The sequence below is a fragment of the Triticum aestivum genome, chromosome 6B, assembly GCF_018294505.1.
Source record: "Triticum aestivum cultivar Chinese Spring chromosome 6B, IWGSC CS RefSeq v2.1, whole genome shotgun sequence".
NCBI lineage: Eukaryota > Viridiplantae > Streptophyta > Magnoliopsida > Poales > Poaceae > Triticum > Triticum aestivum.
Genome location: NC_057810.1, coordinates 218,754,349 through 218,770,126, shown reverse-complemented (window position 1 = coordinate 218,770,126; position 15,778 = coordinate 218,754,349). Strand labels below are relative to the sequence as shown.

At 41.6% G+C, this 15,778-nt stretch overlaps 1 protein-coding gene across 1 annotated transcript; it reads left to right on the top strand.

Annotated features, from left to right (window-relative positions):
* The first annotated feature begins 8,266 nt into the window (after positions 1-8,266).
* LOC123136658 (DNA (cytosine-5)-methyltransferase DRM2) lies at positions 8,267-14,446 on the top strand. Its single transcript, XM_044556112.1, has 8 exons — positions 8,267-8,524; positions 10,371-10,487; positions 10,567-10,675; positions 10,759-10,805; positions 10,901-11,062; positions 12,755-12,854; positions 12,944-13,035; positions 13,122-14,446. Exons 1-8 carry the CDS (start codon positions 8,519-8,521, stop codon positions 14,232-14,234), a joined length of 1,746 nt encoding a protein of 581 aa, XP_044412047.1. The 5' UTR covers positions 8,267-8,518; the 3' UTR covers positions 14,235-14,446.
* The last annotated feature ends 1,332 nt before the right edge of the window (positions 14,447-15,778 follow it).

Genomic DNA, 15,778 nt, shown 5'->3' with positions numbered 1-15,778 from the left:
CACCTTGTGTTATCCTGTGTTTACGCTTTCTGTACTCTATGATTGTCTTCATTTCATCATGATGACTGTGCATGTCTTCTGTTATGCTTACTTCTGAGTACTTATTCCGCTGCAAGTAGTTCTTCGCTAAGGAATTTCCTCATCGGCAAATTCCTCAGTGAAGAATTCATAAAAATCGCCTATTCACCCCCCTCTAGTCGATATAACGCACTTTCATCATCCATAAATTCAAACCATGAGTTGGGCAATTGCGAATCATCAATTTCATTCATTTCCAAGCTTGGGCAACATGCTCATGATCAAGTTGTTTAAAATTCATAATATTGTTCCGAAGAGTGATGATCTTAGCGGGAGGAAAATACTTAGAGATAAAAGCATATTTGCACTTGTTCCAAGAATCAATACTATTTTTAGGCAAAGACGAAAACTAAACTTTAGCACGATCTCTAAGTGAAAATGGAAATAACTTCAATTTAACAATATTATTATCCGTATCTTTCTTCTTTTGCATATCACACAAATCAACAAAGTTGTTTAGATGAGTAGCGGCATCTTCACTAGGAAGGCCGGCGAATTGATCTTTCATTACAAGATTCAGCAAAGCGGTATTGATTTCACAAGACTCAACATCATTAAGAGGAGCAATCGGAGTACTAAGGAAATCATTATTATTGGTATTGGAGAAATCACACAATTTGGTATTATCTTGCGCCATGGCAACAAGTAATCCAACACACAAGCAAACAGAAAAAGGCAAGCGAAAAAGAGAGAGAGGAGAAGGTTGGGAAAGAGAGGGCAAATAAAATGGCAAGGGTGAAGTGGGGGAGAGGAAAATGGAAAATAATGTAAATGCAAGGGAGATGAGTTTGTGATGGGTACTTGGTATGTCTTGACTTGAGCGAAGACCTCCCCGGCAACGGCGCCAGAAATCCTTCTTGCTACGTCTTGAGCTTGCGTTGGTTTTCCCTGAAGAGGAAAGGGTGATGTAGCAATAGTAGCATAAGTATTTCCCTCACTTTTTGAGAACCAAGGTATCAATCTAGTAGGATGCTCCTCAAAAGTCCCACGCACCTACACAAACAAACAAAGAACTCGCAACCAACGCAATAAAGGGGTTGTCAATCCCTTCACGGCCACTTGCGAAAGTGAGATCTGATAGAGATAGTATGATAAGATAAATATATTTTTGGTATTTAATAATATAGATTGGAAAAGTAAAGATGCAAATAAAAGTAGATTGAAAGCTTATATGATAAAAGATAGACCCGAGGGCCATAGATTTCACTAGCGGCTTCTCTCAAGATAGCATAAGTATTACGGTGGGTGAACAAATTACTGTCGAGCAATTGATAGAAAAGCGAATAATTATGAGATTATCTAGGCATGATCATGTATATAGGCATCACATCCACGACAAGTAGACCGACTCCTGCCTGCATCTACTACTATTACTCCACACATCGACCGCTATCCAGCATGCATCTAGAGTATTAAGTTCATAAGAACAGAGTAACGCATTAAGAAAGATGACATGATGTACAGGGATAAACTCAAGCAATATGATCTAAACCCCGTCTTTTATCCTCGATGGAAACTATACAATACGTGCCTTGCAACCCCTGCTGTCACTGGGTAAGGACACCACAAGATTGAACCCAAAGCTAAGTACTTTTCCCATGGCAAGAAAGATCAATCTAGTAGGCCAAACCAAACTGATAATTCGAAGAGATTTGCAAAGATAACTCAATCATACATAAAAGAATTCAGAGAAGATTCAAATATTTCTCATAGATAAACTTGATCATAAATCCAAAATTCATCGGATCTCGACAAACACACCGCAAAAAGAGTTACATCGAATAGATCTCCACAAGAGAGGGGGAGAACATGGTATTGAGATCCAAAAAGAGAGAAGAAGCCATCTAACTAATAACTATGGACCCGAAGGTCTGTGGTAAACTACTCACAACTCATCGGAGGGGCTATGGTGTTGATGTAGAAGCCCTCCGTGGTCGATTCCCCCTCCGGCGGAGCACCGACGAAGGCTCCAAGATGGGATCTCGCGGATACAGAAGGTTACAGGGGTGGAAATGTTTTTCGTTGGCTCCCTGGATGTTTTCGGGGAACGTAGGTATATATAGGAGGAAGAAGTAGGTCGGTGGCCGCCCGAGGGGCCCATAAGACAGGGGGCGTGCCCAGAGGGGGTGGGCGCGCCCTCCTATCTCGTGGCCGCCTCAGCTGCTTCTTGGCTTGCACTCCAAGTCCTCTGGATCACGTTCGTTCCAAAAATCACGCTCCCGAAGGTTTCATTCCGTTTGGACTCCGTTTGATATTCCTTTTCTTCGAAATACTGAAATAGGCAAAAAAAACAGCAATACGAGCTGGGCCTCCAGTTAGTAGGTTAGTCCCAAAAGTGATATAAATGTGTAAAATAAATCCTATAAACATCCAAAAGGGGTAATATAATAGCATGGAGCAATAAAAAATTATAGATATGTTGGAGACGTATCAAATTGTATTGATCAGAAACTTAAATACATGTATGGATAAAAAAACAAATACAGTGTCCCTAGTAAGCCTCTACTAGACTAGCTCGTTGATCAAAGATGGTTATTAAGGTTTCCTAACCATGGACATGTGTTGTCACTTGATAATGGGATCACATCACTAGGAGAATGATGTGATGGACAAACCCATCCGTTAGCTTAGCATATGATCGTTCAGTTTATTGCTATTGCTTTCTTAATGTCAAATACATATTCCTTCGACTATGAGATCATGCAACTCCCGGATACCGGAGGAATACCTTGTTTTCTATCAAATGTCACAACGTAACTGGGTGATCATAAAGATGCTCTATAGGTATCTCCGAAGGTGTCTGTTGAGCTGGCATGGATCGAGATTAGGATTTGTCACTTCGTGTATCAGAGAGGTATCTCTAGGCCCTCTCGGTAATACACATCACAAGAAGCTTGAAAGCAAAATGAGTAAGGAGTTAGTTACGAGATGATGTATTATGGAATGAGTAAAGAGACTTGTCGGTAACGAGATTGAACTAGGTATGAAGATACCGATGATCGAATCTCGGGCAAGTAACATACCAACAGACAAAGGGAATTGTGTATGTTGTCATAAGGTTCGACCGATAAAGATCTCCGTAGAATATGTAGGAACCAATATGGGCATCCAGGTTCCACTATTGGTTATTGACCGGAGAGGCGTCTCGGTCATGTCTACATCATTCTCGAACACGTAGGGTCCGCATGCTTAACATTCGTTGACGATATAGTATTATATGAGTTATGTGATTTGGTGACTGAATGTTGTTCGGAGTCCCAGATGAGATCATGGGCATGGCGAGGAGCTACAGAATGGTACGGAGGTAAAGGTTGATATATATGACGATGCTATTTGGTCACCGGAAAGGTTTCGGATTGTATCGGGTAGTCATCGGATCACCAGAAGGGGTTCCAGGAAGCCACTGGAGGTTAATGGGCCTTATGGGCCAGGAGAGGGGAACACACCAGCCCACAAGGGGATGGCACGCCCCTCCTCTTGGCCCTCGGCCCTATGGATGGAAAGGGGGAGGCTAGCCCCTCTTTCCTTCCCTCCACCTAAGAGGAAGGAAAGGGGGGCACCCCCTCCTGCCTCCCCCGCAGGCAAACAAGGAAGGGGCGCCAAAGGGCAGACGCCCAAGGGGGCTGGCCGGCCACCTTGGGGCGCACCCAAGGCTGCCTCCCCTCCCCCCACCTATATATATGAGAGGGAGCGGCGCCACACAACCTACGACAATCTCTTAGCCGTGTGCGGCACCCCTCTCCAGAGTTTAGTCCTCCGTCCAGTTTTTCCGCAGTGCACGGCGAAGCCCTGCGGGAATAAGTTCACCACCACCATCACCACGCCGTCGTGCTGACATAACTCATCTACTACTTCGCCGTCTTGCTGGATCAAGAAGGCGAGGACGTCATCGAGCTGAACGTGTGCGGAACGCGGAGGTGTCGTACGTTCGGTACTTGATCAGTTGGATCGCGAAGGTGTTCGACTACATCAACCGCATTGATAAACATTTCTGCTTTATGCTCTATGAGGGTACGTAGACACAGTCTCCCCTCTCATAGCTATGCATCTCCGTGGATAGATCCTGCATGTGTGTAGAATTTTGTTTTGTTTTCCATGCAACGTTCCCCAACAGTTAATGTTGAGTGTGACATGATTGGATCTTTTGTACCATGAATTACAACGTCTGGTCGCAACTTGAACTTCATAGGTGCTTTGCATTTATGTTTTGCGATCTCAGAAAGGGCTAGCGAGATACCATGTTATCATATTTTATCATGATTGTTTTGACAAAGTGTTGGCATCCGAGATATCTTATTATTGCTCGCTAGTTGGTTATGTCATTGGTATGAGTAAATGTGAGACCTAAATGTTATCATGAATATAGTTAGTTCATAATCCTTGCTGAAAACTTGAACATTAGTTAAGCATATTTACAATAACAAGAACAAAAATAGTTTGTAAAAGTTTTTCTTTATCACTTTCAGTTTGTCAACTGAATTGCTTGAGGACAACCAATGAGTTAAGCTTGGGGGAGTTGATACGTCCCAAATGTATCTACTTTTCCAAACACTTCTACTCTTGATTTGTACTCTAATTTGCATGATTTGAACGGAACTAACCCGGATTGACGTTGTTTTCAGCAGAATTGCCATGGTGTTATTTTTGTGCAGAAATAAAAGTTGTCGGATTGAGCTGAAAATTAACAGAGAATTATTTCAGAATATATAAAAAATATTGACGAAGGAAATTACTAGAGGGGGGCCACCAAGGCGCCACAAGCCCAGGGGCGCACCACCCCTGCCAAGGAGCGCCTGGTAGGCTTGTAAGCCCTTGGCAGCTCCCGCAACCCTAACTCCAACTCCATACGTACATATTCGCCAAGAAAAAATCAAGAAGAAGGAATCGTTGCGTTTTATGATACAGAGCCACCGCTACCTCCTGTTCTTCATCGGGAGGGCTGATCTGGAGTCCGTTCTAGGCTCCGGAGAGGGGGATTCGACGTCGTCGTCATGGTCAACCTTTCTTCATCAAAATTGTATGATGCTCACCGCCGGGAGTGAGTAATTCCTTCGTAGGCTTGCTGGACAGTGATGGGTTGGATGAGATTTAACATGTAATCGAGTTAGTTTTGTTAGGGCTTGATCCATAGTATCCACTATGTTCTGGGATTGATGTTGCTATGACTTTGCTATGCTTAATGCTTGTCACTAGGGCCCAATGCCATGATTTCATATCTAAACCCTTTATATTTTCACGAATATATTTGTGTTTTTGATCCTATCTTGCAAGTTATATGCACCTATTACGTGTTATGATCCGCATACCCCAAGGTGACAATAATTGGGATTCTTTCCGGTGATCACCATAATTTAAGGAGTTCATGTATTCATTATGTGGTTAATGCTTTGTTCCGGTTCTCTATTAAAAGGAGGCCTTAATATCCCTTAGTTTCCTTATTGACCCGGCTGTCATGGGAGGATAGGACAAAAGATGTCATGCAAGTTCTTATTGCAAGCACGTATGACTATCTACGGAATATAGGCCTACATTACATTAATGAATTGAAGTTAGTTCTGTGTCGCCCTAGGTTATAACTGTTACATGATGAATGTTATCTAACATAATTATCCATCACCGGTCCAATGCCTACGAGCTTTTCACATAGTGATCTTTGCTAAGTTACTACTGTTGATGTTGTTGTTACAATTGCTACAAAACTACTGCTGCCGTTATTATTGCTATTATTACCACTGTTATCAAACTATCATATTATTGTGCTACTGATCACTATGTTGGAGATATTTGGTTCTCTAGGCGTGCTTGAATTGACAACTCAACTGCTAATATTTGCAAATATTATTTGGCTCCCTTGTGTCGAATCAATAAATTTGGGTTGAATACTCTACCCTTGAAAATTGTTGCAATCCCCTACACTTGTGGGTTATCATGCGCGAGCACTGCAGTTGGTTTCTCGGTCGTTCATGTTCAATGGCGATAGACGGGCGAACGAGCATCCCGTTTGAATGAAGTAGATATTTGTCATGTCCCGTCCAGTAACACCTCTTCGTCATTGAATAGGAGTGGACACCGGGAACGCGGCGTGGAAGACCCTCTCGGCCATGAGCCGCTTCAATGCTGGCATTAGTGAGAGATCACGTCCGTTCTGAGTCGGCGTCAATGCGGAGCTACCACTCTAGCAACCGCTTCGGGTGGGAAAGGGCAGGGGCGAAGGAGTGAGTTTTGCTTGGGCCATGGTTGTCAGACGCATGTGTGGCAGTGGTCCGGACGCCCGCAACCCCCCTCCGGTTTGCGGGGAAAAGGGCGTCCGGACCGGCCAGCGGACGGATGCAGGACAGAGTTGGAAGGCAAAATACATCCGGACCGTGCGATCGGGACGTATGTAAGGCGGTTCGAGGGTCCGCATTAGAGATGCCCTAAAGTTCCATCTTTCACTTTTCTCCTCACCACCCCTCCGTCCAATCTCCCACCGGCCACTGATTTTTTCTAGTTTTCTATTTCCTCCTAGGTTTCACCAAACCAATCTTTGGTAACCCGATAAACTAGATCAATGTATGGTATATAGCATTAAATTCATGGTTCATAAATATATTATTTCTTATGGTAAAACGTACTGGTTAGACATGTTTGGTAACTAAATAAATACCAATAAATTCTCGGTCCATAGTCAAATAAATGTGAATCGGTATCTTATCTTGGGTAGCCCAATAAAGAAGATCAATCACACGCACATATCTAAAAATGTACGCACTGTATAACCAAAACATGTTTTTATTTTGTTTATTTATTTTGCATTAAGATTTGTTTCATATAGTCGTCTAATCTAAAAGGAACGTAAGATTCCCATTTCACCTTTCTTCCTATCACCTCTTCATCCAACTTTCAACTTAATTTACTTACCTTATGAACTACTTCTACTTTAATTTACTTACCTAACTTTGATCAAAATAGAAGATAGTACTTCATAGGTAGAATTTGATGATCATTTATTTACACAATCACATTATTATAGACAGATAAATCACAAGCCGACGTACTAGAAGATTTATACCCCGTTGTAACGCACGGGCATTGTTCTAGTTGTGTTAAAAAAATATGTGACTCCAATGGCAACACATGGCACCATACCTTTTTTAGTACCATGGGCATATACCTAATTACTTAAAAAAATACCTAAGATTTTGTCTTGCGTTTTTTTCTTCCACCCATCCTCACTCCTCTTCTCGCCTCCTCAATTTTCGGTTTTGTCGATTCTTTTTTGATCGATTTTCTAAAAAACATGGTTCAACTACCACATATCTAATTTTCCTATCAAGTAAGATAATGGTTTCTTTGAAGTTAATAAATATTGTTTTAATTGGCAGTTAAAGCCTTCCCTAATATATAATCGCGGCAAAATGGCAGATAAATCACATTGACTGTGTACAAAATATTTATGTGCTCGCTACAACACATAAACAACTAATTTTAAGTTAGAATTTTTGTTACTACATTACTTGTTACTAGGTCATATATTCAAAAAGATAAAGGTGGACATGGTTGTGCGAGCACCCACATGAGTAGTAAATTAAAAACTATATTAGGAGATTTTCTAAAAAATCTAAAATTTTGGGTATCGAACTTGAGCGATCATTCTACTCAAGTATGAATTTTAATGAAGCATTGACACCATGGTACCTTTAGTGAAGAAAATATAATTGACGGCTTATTATTCATAAAATGGTTTTTTTTTAATGTAGGTTTGATTTTTGTCATTTTTGCCTAGAATATCACGGATGTCGTTCCCTCGGAAAACATTATACGCGAGCATCGACTATGTATGTTACAAATAAAATCATTTTTAATTTTTTTAGTATTTTTATGAAATTATAATTCGTAAAGCGTGCGTGTCGGACAATATTCACCAACTCTGCGTTGACCATACACTTATGAATGGAGATAATATTAAAACTGCATAACAAAAAAATAATTATTAACCATGCTTTAGATTTTTAACATTGATTTTAATTTATTTAGTAATTAATTTAAATGAAAAGACCGGTCAAAGCTGTCAACAGCTATGACCGGTCCACCATCATTATTATCATCACCGACACCTCCACCACTTTTCTCACGCCTCCCTCTTTTCCTCATTGAGATGTGCGCTGCGCACAAGAACTGTGTAGCGGGTCCTGCGCGCAGCCGCACGTCGACAGAACACATAAAAGTCTCGCTCTCATCCATGGCCCCGAACTAAACGCCCAGTCTGAACTACACGCCGCGGCAGGCGCGGCAGCGCAGCGCATCCCCGTCTTCTCCTTGTCGTCTAAGCCAGCGAGGGGCGGACGCCGTCGCCGCCGCGCTCTCCTCCTCCGCCTCCTCTGCTGCTGCTCTTCCTCGAGCTGTCCTCCGCACTGCAAGGAGATAGAGGGAAGGGGCGGGGCATCTTCTGACATCAGCAATGGCGGTAGGCTCTCTCTCTCTCTCTCTCCGTCCTCCCTTCTTCTGGCGATTTTAGAGCCCCATCCATTAAACGGATTTGCTACAAGTTATACTAGAGGACTCATCTCTTGATTCTTAGGGGCATTTCCCATGCAAGGATTGCGTTCCTGCAAAATCTTTTGCGGTTCCTTTGCACAGCATTCGTGCTGAAATTTCCACTGATAAAAGCTCTTATGAAAGATTCCTTTGTTTCTTCCTACTGCTCAATCATACAAAGTTTCCATCCCGATGCGGAGGAAGCTCCCATGTTTATTATTTTTGACGCATCAGTCTGTGCGCGACTCTGTTTTCATATGTTCGATGGGAAAAACTACTTACTGCACATTGGAGGTTTTGTGGTTTGTTCGATAAACTTTCTGCATATTGGGGTTTTGTGGTGAGTTTGTTCGATGAGGGGAAAAAACAACTCGATGCGTTCCAGACCCTTTAGAATCGGATCCGCCGTATATAGCGGACCAGGCATCTATATGTTGCATTGGTTGGTTAGCTTCTCAGCCTCTGTCCTTGTCTGTATTTTCTCACATTGGTCAGGTATCAGGGTCACACCAGATAAGATGCTGCAGTCCTTAGTCAAAGTACCGGCTCATATAGCAGAGACTGCAGCGCCGGCTAAACTCTCATCTGAATCTTTTTTCAGGGTCCATTTGATCTGATATACGTACGTTATTTTAATTTTTCTTTGATGCATTCTGAGCACTAGAGTTGAATGACACTGCTGATTTCACTTTCGGGATTTCGGCTGCCGCATGGTCATTTGTTTCATATGTTGTTCATGTTGACACATTGACACTCTTGTGGTCACACTCACACACAGCATTAACAGGTCGAAACTCTTCTATAAAATAATAAGTAATACTTTTTTTTTACTTCTCTCGCACTTCAGTTAGTACATTTGAACTGTTCATTTGGACTGCAAACTACCGTTGTTTATCCATTTGGTTCATCTGGCACTCTGGCCCCTGCCTGTTTGGTTAGTCTTATTCTAGGTGATAATGGGCAAACCTGGTCGATCTAATCACCTATTCTAGGTGATAATCTTTCTTTGATGCATTCTGAGCACTAGAGTTGAATGACACTGCTGATTTCACTTTCGGGATTTCGGCCGCCGCATGGTCATTTGTTTCATATGTTGTCCATGTTGACACTCTTGTGGTCACACACAGGTCGAAACTCTTTTATTAAATAATAAGTAATAGTCCACTTTTTCTTACTTCTCTCGCACTTCAGTTAGTACATTTGAGCTGTTCATTTGGCACTCTGGCCCCTGCCTGTTTGGTTAGTCTTATTCTAGGTGATAATGTGCAAACCTGGTCGATCTAATCACCTATTTAAATTTACAAGTTTTATCACTGCCCCCCCCCCCCCCCCTCCCAATACTTCCTGACATCTCAAAGCTAGCATATTTCAGTTATTTAGCATCCCCATAACTGGAAATTGAATTAGAAACTGGTGTACAGTATATGTTTTGCCCATTAGCTTAATGTCTTGTTGTGACAGTGTTGGAGGGAGTTTGTTCGATAAAAAGAGATGGTCTTTTCTTCTTCATTTTTTATGTTCTCTAAACGGTACTGCAAAAACGTCTTACATTAGTTTACAGAGGGAGTAGAACTGAATATAGTTGTACTGATTGTTTTTTGAGGGGAGAATATAGTTGTACTGATTTGCGCTAGAGATGTCAATGGCGATATCTTGTGGGTGTTGTGGGCTTGTGACAGAATAACTCTTCTCTGTGCGTCATTTTCTTCTCTATTATTGCTTTTCTGGTGGTTTGCTTTTTATATTGATCGAGGTGTGCTTAACTCATGTGACAGGACCGGGATAGCGACGGCGATGACAATGTTAAGTTTGAGTGGGAAAGTGATGGTGAGCCTGAGCCTTCATCGGCTCCGGCTTTCAGGAACTCGGATGCTCCTGGCCCATCCACGCTGGTACTTCAGCACAAGAGCTAGCCCTGACTTGTTATTATTATGATTATAGTGTGATATTTGTTTGTGCAAATGTCTAAAGGATGCTAATGAACGGGCCAACGAGGAAGCGCCGTCTACTGCTTTAATTGAGGAATATGTAGCAATGGGTTTCCCAAAAGAGATAGTCGTGAAGGGAATGAAGGAGATCGGTAAGACTCAAAGTAACTAGTTTCATTTCATTTGTCTTGTTTATGTTTATATCCTAGGTTTCAACCTGGGCTTTTGTTTCCAGGCCATAGCGATCCAGATGCATTGCTCGAGCTAATTCTCACATATCAGGTATTTGTCCATGTGCTTTATCTTGGGTTTATTCTATGATGCTTTTGCTACATGGCAAATATTGTATGTTATACGATTGGTAATGTGAAACACAGGCACTAGGTGCTGATGATGCAGTGGGTAACTGCTCTACTTCTGGCTGCGCTCCTCAGAGTGTTGAAGAAGAAGATGATGATGATCTTGACTTTGAGCATTGGGATGGTGACGATGATGATGTTGGTGGTAGAGAGACCAACTGTGATGATCCTGGTGATGAGGTAGATGATTCCTGATCTTTAGTTCAGTAGCTGAGAATTCTTTGATCATATATGTGAAGTCTTTGCCATGCATACCTTGAGCACCCTCTTTATGTATTGTTTGAGTTTTTTTTTTTGCTCCTTGTGTTTCAACGGTGTACAATTGAATTGTGAAGTTTGAGCACTTTGTCTTTTACATAGAATTCTCATCCTGTTTAAGTTTATCGTGTAAGTGTGATATAGGGAGTGAGGTTGAATACCATTATACCAGTACCTCCCGCTGAGTAATCAATCAAACTGGAAAATAGTAGAAACTGAGTGTATTATTGTCCTGCTTGTTTGTGATTTTTATGATTTAGAAAATTTATTTACGTTAGACACCACTCCCTTTCTCTTCAGTTCTTATGCATTTGAATATTAGTTGCACGACTTGAAACTTGTGGAATCAGGATGGCATGAGCAAATCATATTATAGATGCTTTAACCAAGAGAAGATACTCTGTACATACCACAAAACAATTATGCTCTTTGGTTGACTTTGTAGTCCAAGATATAGTGTACGATCGGACTGAGCTGAGAAGAGTTCATAAGAAATAGAAGCTAAACTTGAATGCCGAGTACTACATAATTCTAGCCTGCACTTGGGTAAAGTTTGTGTTGCAACCCAGCTCATCACTTTTCCATAGAATGCAAGGATGGTTGGAAACTAGCTTGCTGGTTACGACGAATAAGATTTACAAGAGTTAAAAGGCATTGTTCGAGATTCTTCTTTTGACTTTCAGTTACACAAAGTGATCTTAATACTGGAAAAGTACATCACATACCGCACTAGTTGCATCAAACTTCACTCCAAGACCAACCTCAAGAAGAGCAATATCTACATGTTAGAGCCGAAGAAAGCAAGGGATTCGATGTAGAAATGTTATGCTAGAAATACATACACAGAGTCAATAATTTAGAAATCTCAGAATGTAATATATGATGTGATAGCTGATTTTCGTGTAGGTTACGCAAATAAAACTAGTGATGAGGATATTGCATGGTTGAACCCTATACATGGCTATATATATGTAATGACTGAAAACAACAAGTAGGGAAAGAGTACAGAGTGCTTGATGTCTATTATACCTGCTCAGCAAAAAAATATCTTGATTGCTAGCAAGGTGATGAACCTGAATAGTGTGGAATGCAAATATCTTCATGTTCTACTGAAGATACACACATTTGCCTTATCTTCGATCAGTTCTAACTTTCTTCCACTGCTATGCATCCAGCACAGAGTGCCATTATGTGATACAACAAACTTGAACATGTACTTTCAGTTTATTCCTGTCCAGCACCACCAATACTTCATATAGATATTTGCTAATGTAGGTAGTTGTTTCAAGTGTAAAATGATGAGCGTTTGTGTTCATGCATACAGTAACTCTTGTATTAACGTCATTCTCAAACAGCACCCGAGAACAAGAAGTTGAGTTCCTAAATCATTTCATTGATTTAACTCTTGATCAGTTTTTTTCTATTGTTTCTTGGGTAGTCTGTGCTATTCATTTCTTGACCGTTGATTAGCTGTAGCCCCCTTCATTTCTCTGGCCCTATAGATGTTGGTACGTAGTTGTATTTCTCTGTCAGCAGTCACTCAGTTGGCATTAATAAGTCAGTGAGATGTAGCAAGTGTTTTCTAATCTCAGTTTTTATTGTAACTCTCTGAAGGATTTTCTACGAGAGATGTCACAGAAAGATAAGAAGATCAACTTACTAGTAGACATGGGCTTTCCTGAAGATGAAGCAAATATTGCTATTAAAAGATGTGGTATGCTCTTTCTGAAATTTTTGTCTCGACAGTCATGCTTTCAGGGAGAAGGCAACTTAGACTATACATTTCTGTTTGAATTTTCCTAGGTGTGGATGCTGAACTCTGTGTATTAGTTGATTCGATTAGTGCATCACTGGTTGCAGGAGATTTCAATTCCAGAAACATATCTAACCATCAGGTACCTTGTGCCTTTATGTACATTTCAATAAGAAACGGTTCTGCTCTTTTAATTCGATGTAACTGAAATCCGTGTACATTTGGCAGGTTACGGATAGATGCTTTGATTCGTTTGGAGGGAGAAAGAAAGCAAGATTGATGGAAGAGAGCAAGAAAAGGAGGATGCAATATGCACAAGGCAGTGGACCCTCCTTTGCTGGTAGCCATGACGAGCCAACGCGTATCCCAGATCCTATGGTTGGATTTAATCTGCCCAGTGACAGGCAACCGTCAGTGATCAGAACGCTTCCTGAACAAGCTATCGGACCACCTTTTTTCTACTTTCAGAATGTGGCCCGAGCTCCAAGAGGTGCATGGACGACCATTTCAAAAAAATTCTACGACATTCAACCAGAGTTTGTGGATTCCAAGTATTTTTGTGCAGCTTCAAGGGAAAGTGGGTACATCCATAATTTGCCAATTGAGAACAGAGAAGCTCTTCTCCCTTTCCCTCCAAAGACCGTATTCGATGCATTCCCTCATTATAAGAAGTGGTGGCCTTCTTGGGACCCAAGAAGGCAGCTCAACTGCTTGCAAGCAAGTGTGGCAACTGCAAAGTTGACAGACCAGATCCAGCGTACTCTTGCAAGATCAGGCAACCCAAGTGTTCAGAAACATGTGGTGGATGAGTGCAAAACTTGGGATCTTGTCTGGGTAGGGAAAAACAAGGTTGCTCAGTTGGAGCCTGATGAGATGGAATCTCTGCTCGGTTTCCCAAGGGACCACACAAGGGGAGTCGTCAAGTCAGAGAGGTACAAATCTCTTGCGAACTCCTTCCAAGTTGATACAGTTGCTTACCACCTATCAGTGCTGAGGGACATGTTTCCCAATGGTGTCAATGTGCTGTCCTTGTCCACCGGAATTGGAGGAGGAGAGGTAGCTTTGCACAGGCTTGGGATCCGCATGAGGACAGTGGTGTCTGTTGAGGAAGGCGAAACTAATAGGAGGATTTTTGAGGGTTGGTGGGATCAGACCCAGACAGGCAAGCTGGTTCAGATTGCCAACCTGAAATCTCTCACTAATGAGAGAATTGCATCGTTAGTTGGTAGATTTCGTCGCTTCGACTTGGTGATTGGGGGCAGCCAAGGTGAGCAATCTGCTTTGTTGTACGACTACCCCAGAATCTTGGATGCCATCAAGTCAGCTATGGCAAGGATGTAAGCAAAGCATCATAGTACCTATTCCGTCACTTAGTGCTTATCTCTAGGAACCGCAGCTTCCCGCAGCTTCATCTATGTAAGGATGTAGGCTAAGCATCGTAGTACCTATTCTGTCACTTAGTGTTTATCTCTAGGAACCGCAGCTTCATCTATGTTTGAACATTGAGGTGACGTGGTGGATGTTTATTTGCAAGAAATGCCTTGTTTTCAGTATCCAAATTCTGTTTAGTGCTGGATTTTGCCATGCACTGCCTTACATGATGATCTTCTTGTCTGGTTGAGCTGGACATGTCATCTAACTGCTTCAGTTGTACACACTGCTAAGACTGGAATTTTGGTGTTTTACGTAGAGACAGAGACTTCTTTTGCTTAGTTGCTTCATATCATTTCCTCTGCTTACACTAAACACTGCATCAAGCACTCAACTGTGGTTTTCAGGCCATGAAAACAGTGAACACGATAAGGTTAAAAGAGGAAGTTGATTATGAAAAGCCCATATAGGAAGGTAAATGTGACCTGATCTTCTTCTGCTGTTAACATGTAGACAAGCAGGGTGTTTAATTTGCTATTTCCCACAGCATCTTTCCTCTAGCAAAGCATTTTAGCATAGACGATATTGTACATTTTAAGTGCAAAAGTGACTGGTACATTCACACAAACAAAAGACATCTTCTATTCTGGGATGGGATCCAAAAGAAGCTGATACAAATTCAGAGATAGTTCTCTCTGTTCTTTCTCTTGTTAGATTGTTTCGTTTCGCACACTAAGCCTGCCAAGCTGAAACAAGTACCAATATTGTTGGGGATAGAACTTGAAATGCATTCTTTGGCACTGACAGCACACTTCATTCTTTGGTAGTGATGAAAAGATTGTGCGTAACTGGTATTTCACTCAGGGCATACGTGTTTTTGGAAAAATACATTGTGCCTCATGTCGCTTTCATCCTGTATGATCTTCAAAGTCTGGGAAAATAAGCCTATCAGGCTACCAGGTCCTCAGGTTTCCCAAGTTTGTAAAGTTCAGAACTTGGGTCAGATTTTGTGATAGGGATTTTGGTATGTTATAAGACTTTAGAGCCTGCCTAACGCCCTTTACAAGGATAATATAGTGCTTCTTCTGTGCTAGCATGGATAGATATTCGGGAGCCGGTGTAAATGCTTTTTTGAATGGATATTTTGGATGTTGGAGCTCTGTGTTCATCATCAAGATTGAAAACAACAGCAGTGGATTTACAAAAAGAAAACAATTGCTCTGAAAAATGGCTTCACTTCTGTGTAACTTCTGCATGGTAAGTTAGATCATTCATACCCTAGTAGAACCTGTTCTGGTCACTCTCTTGGGGCTCTGAAACTAGATCATTCAGTAAACAATTGCTTCAAAACCTGGGGTCTCCTGGTTGCCTTTATCTACTGCACTGCAAACCAGAAGCTGAAGCTAGGTTCACAAAATGAAACTGAAGCTGAAACTGAAACTGTAGTCAGCTGAAATCAGGAGCAGACACCAATTCCTGCTCTGAAACTGAAACTGAAGCTCTACACATCGTTC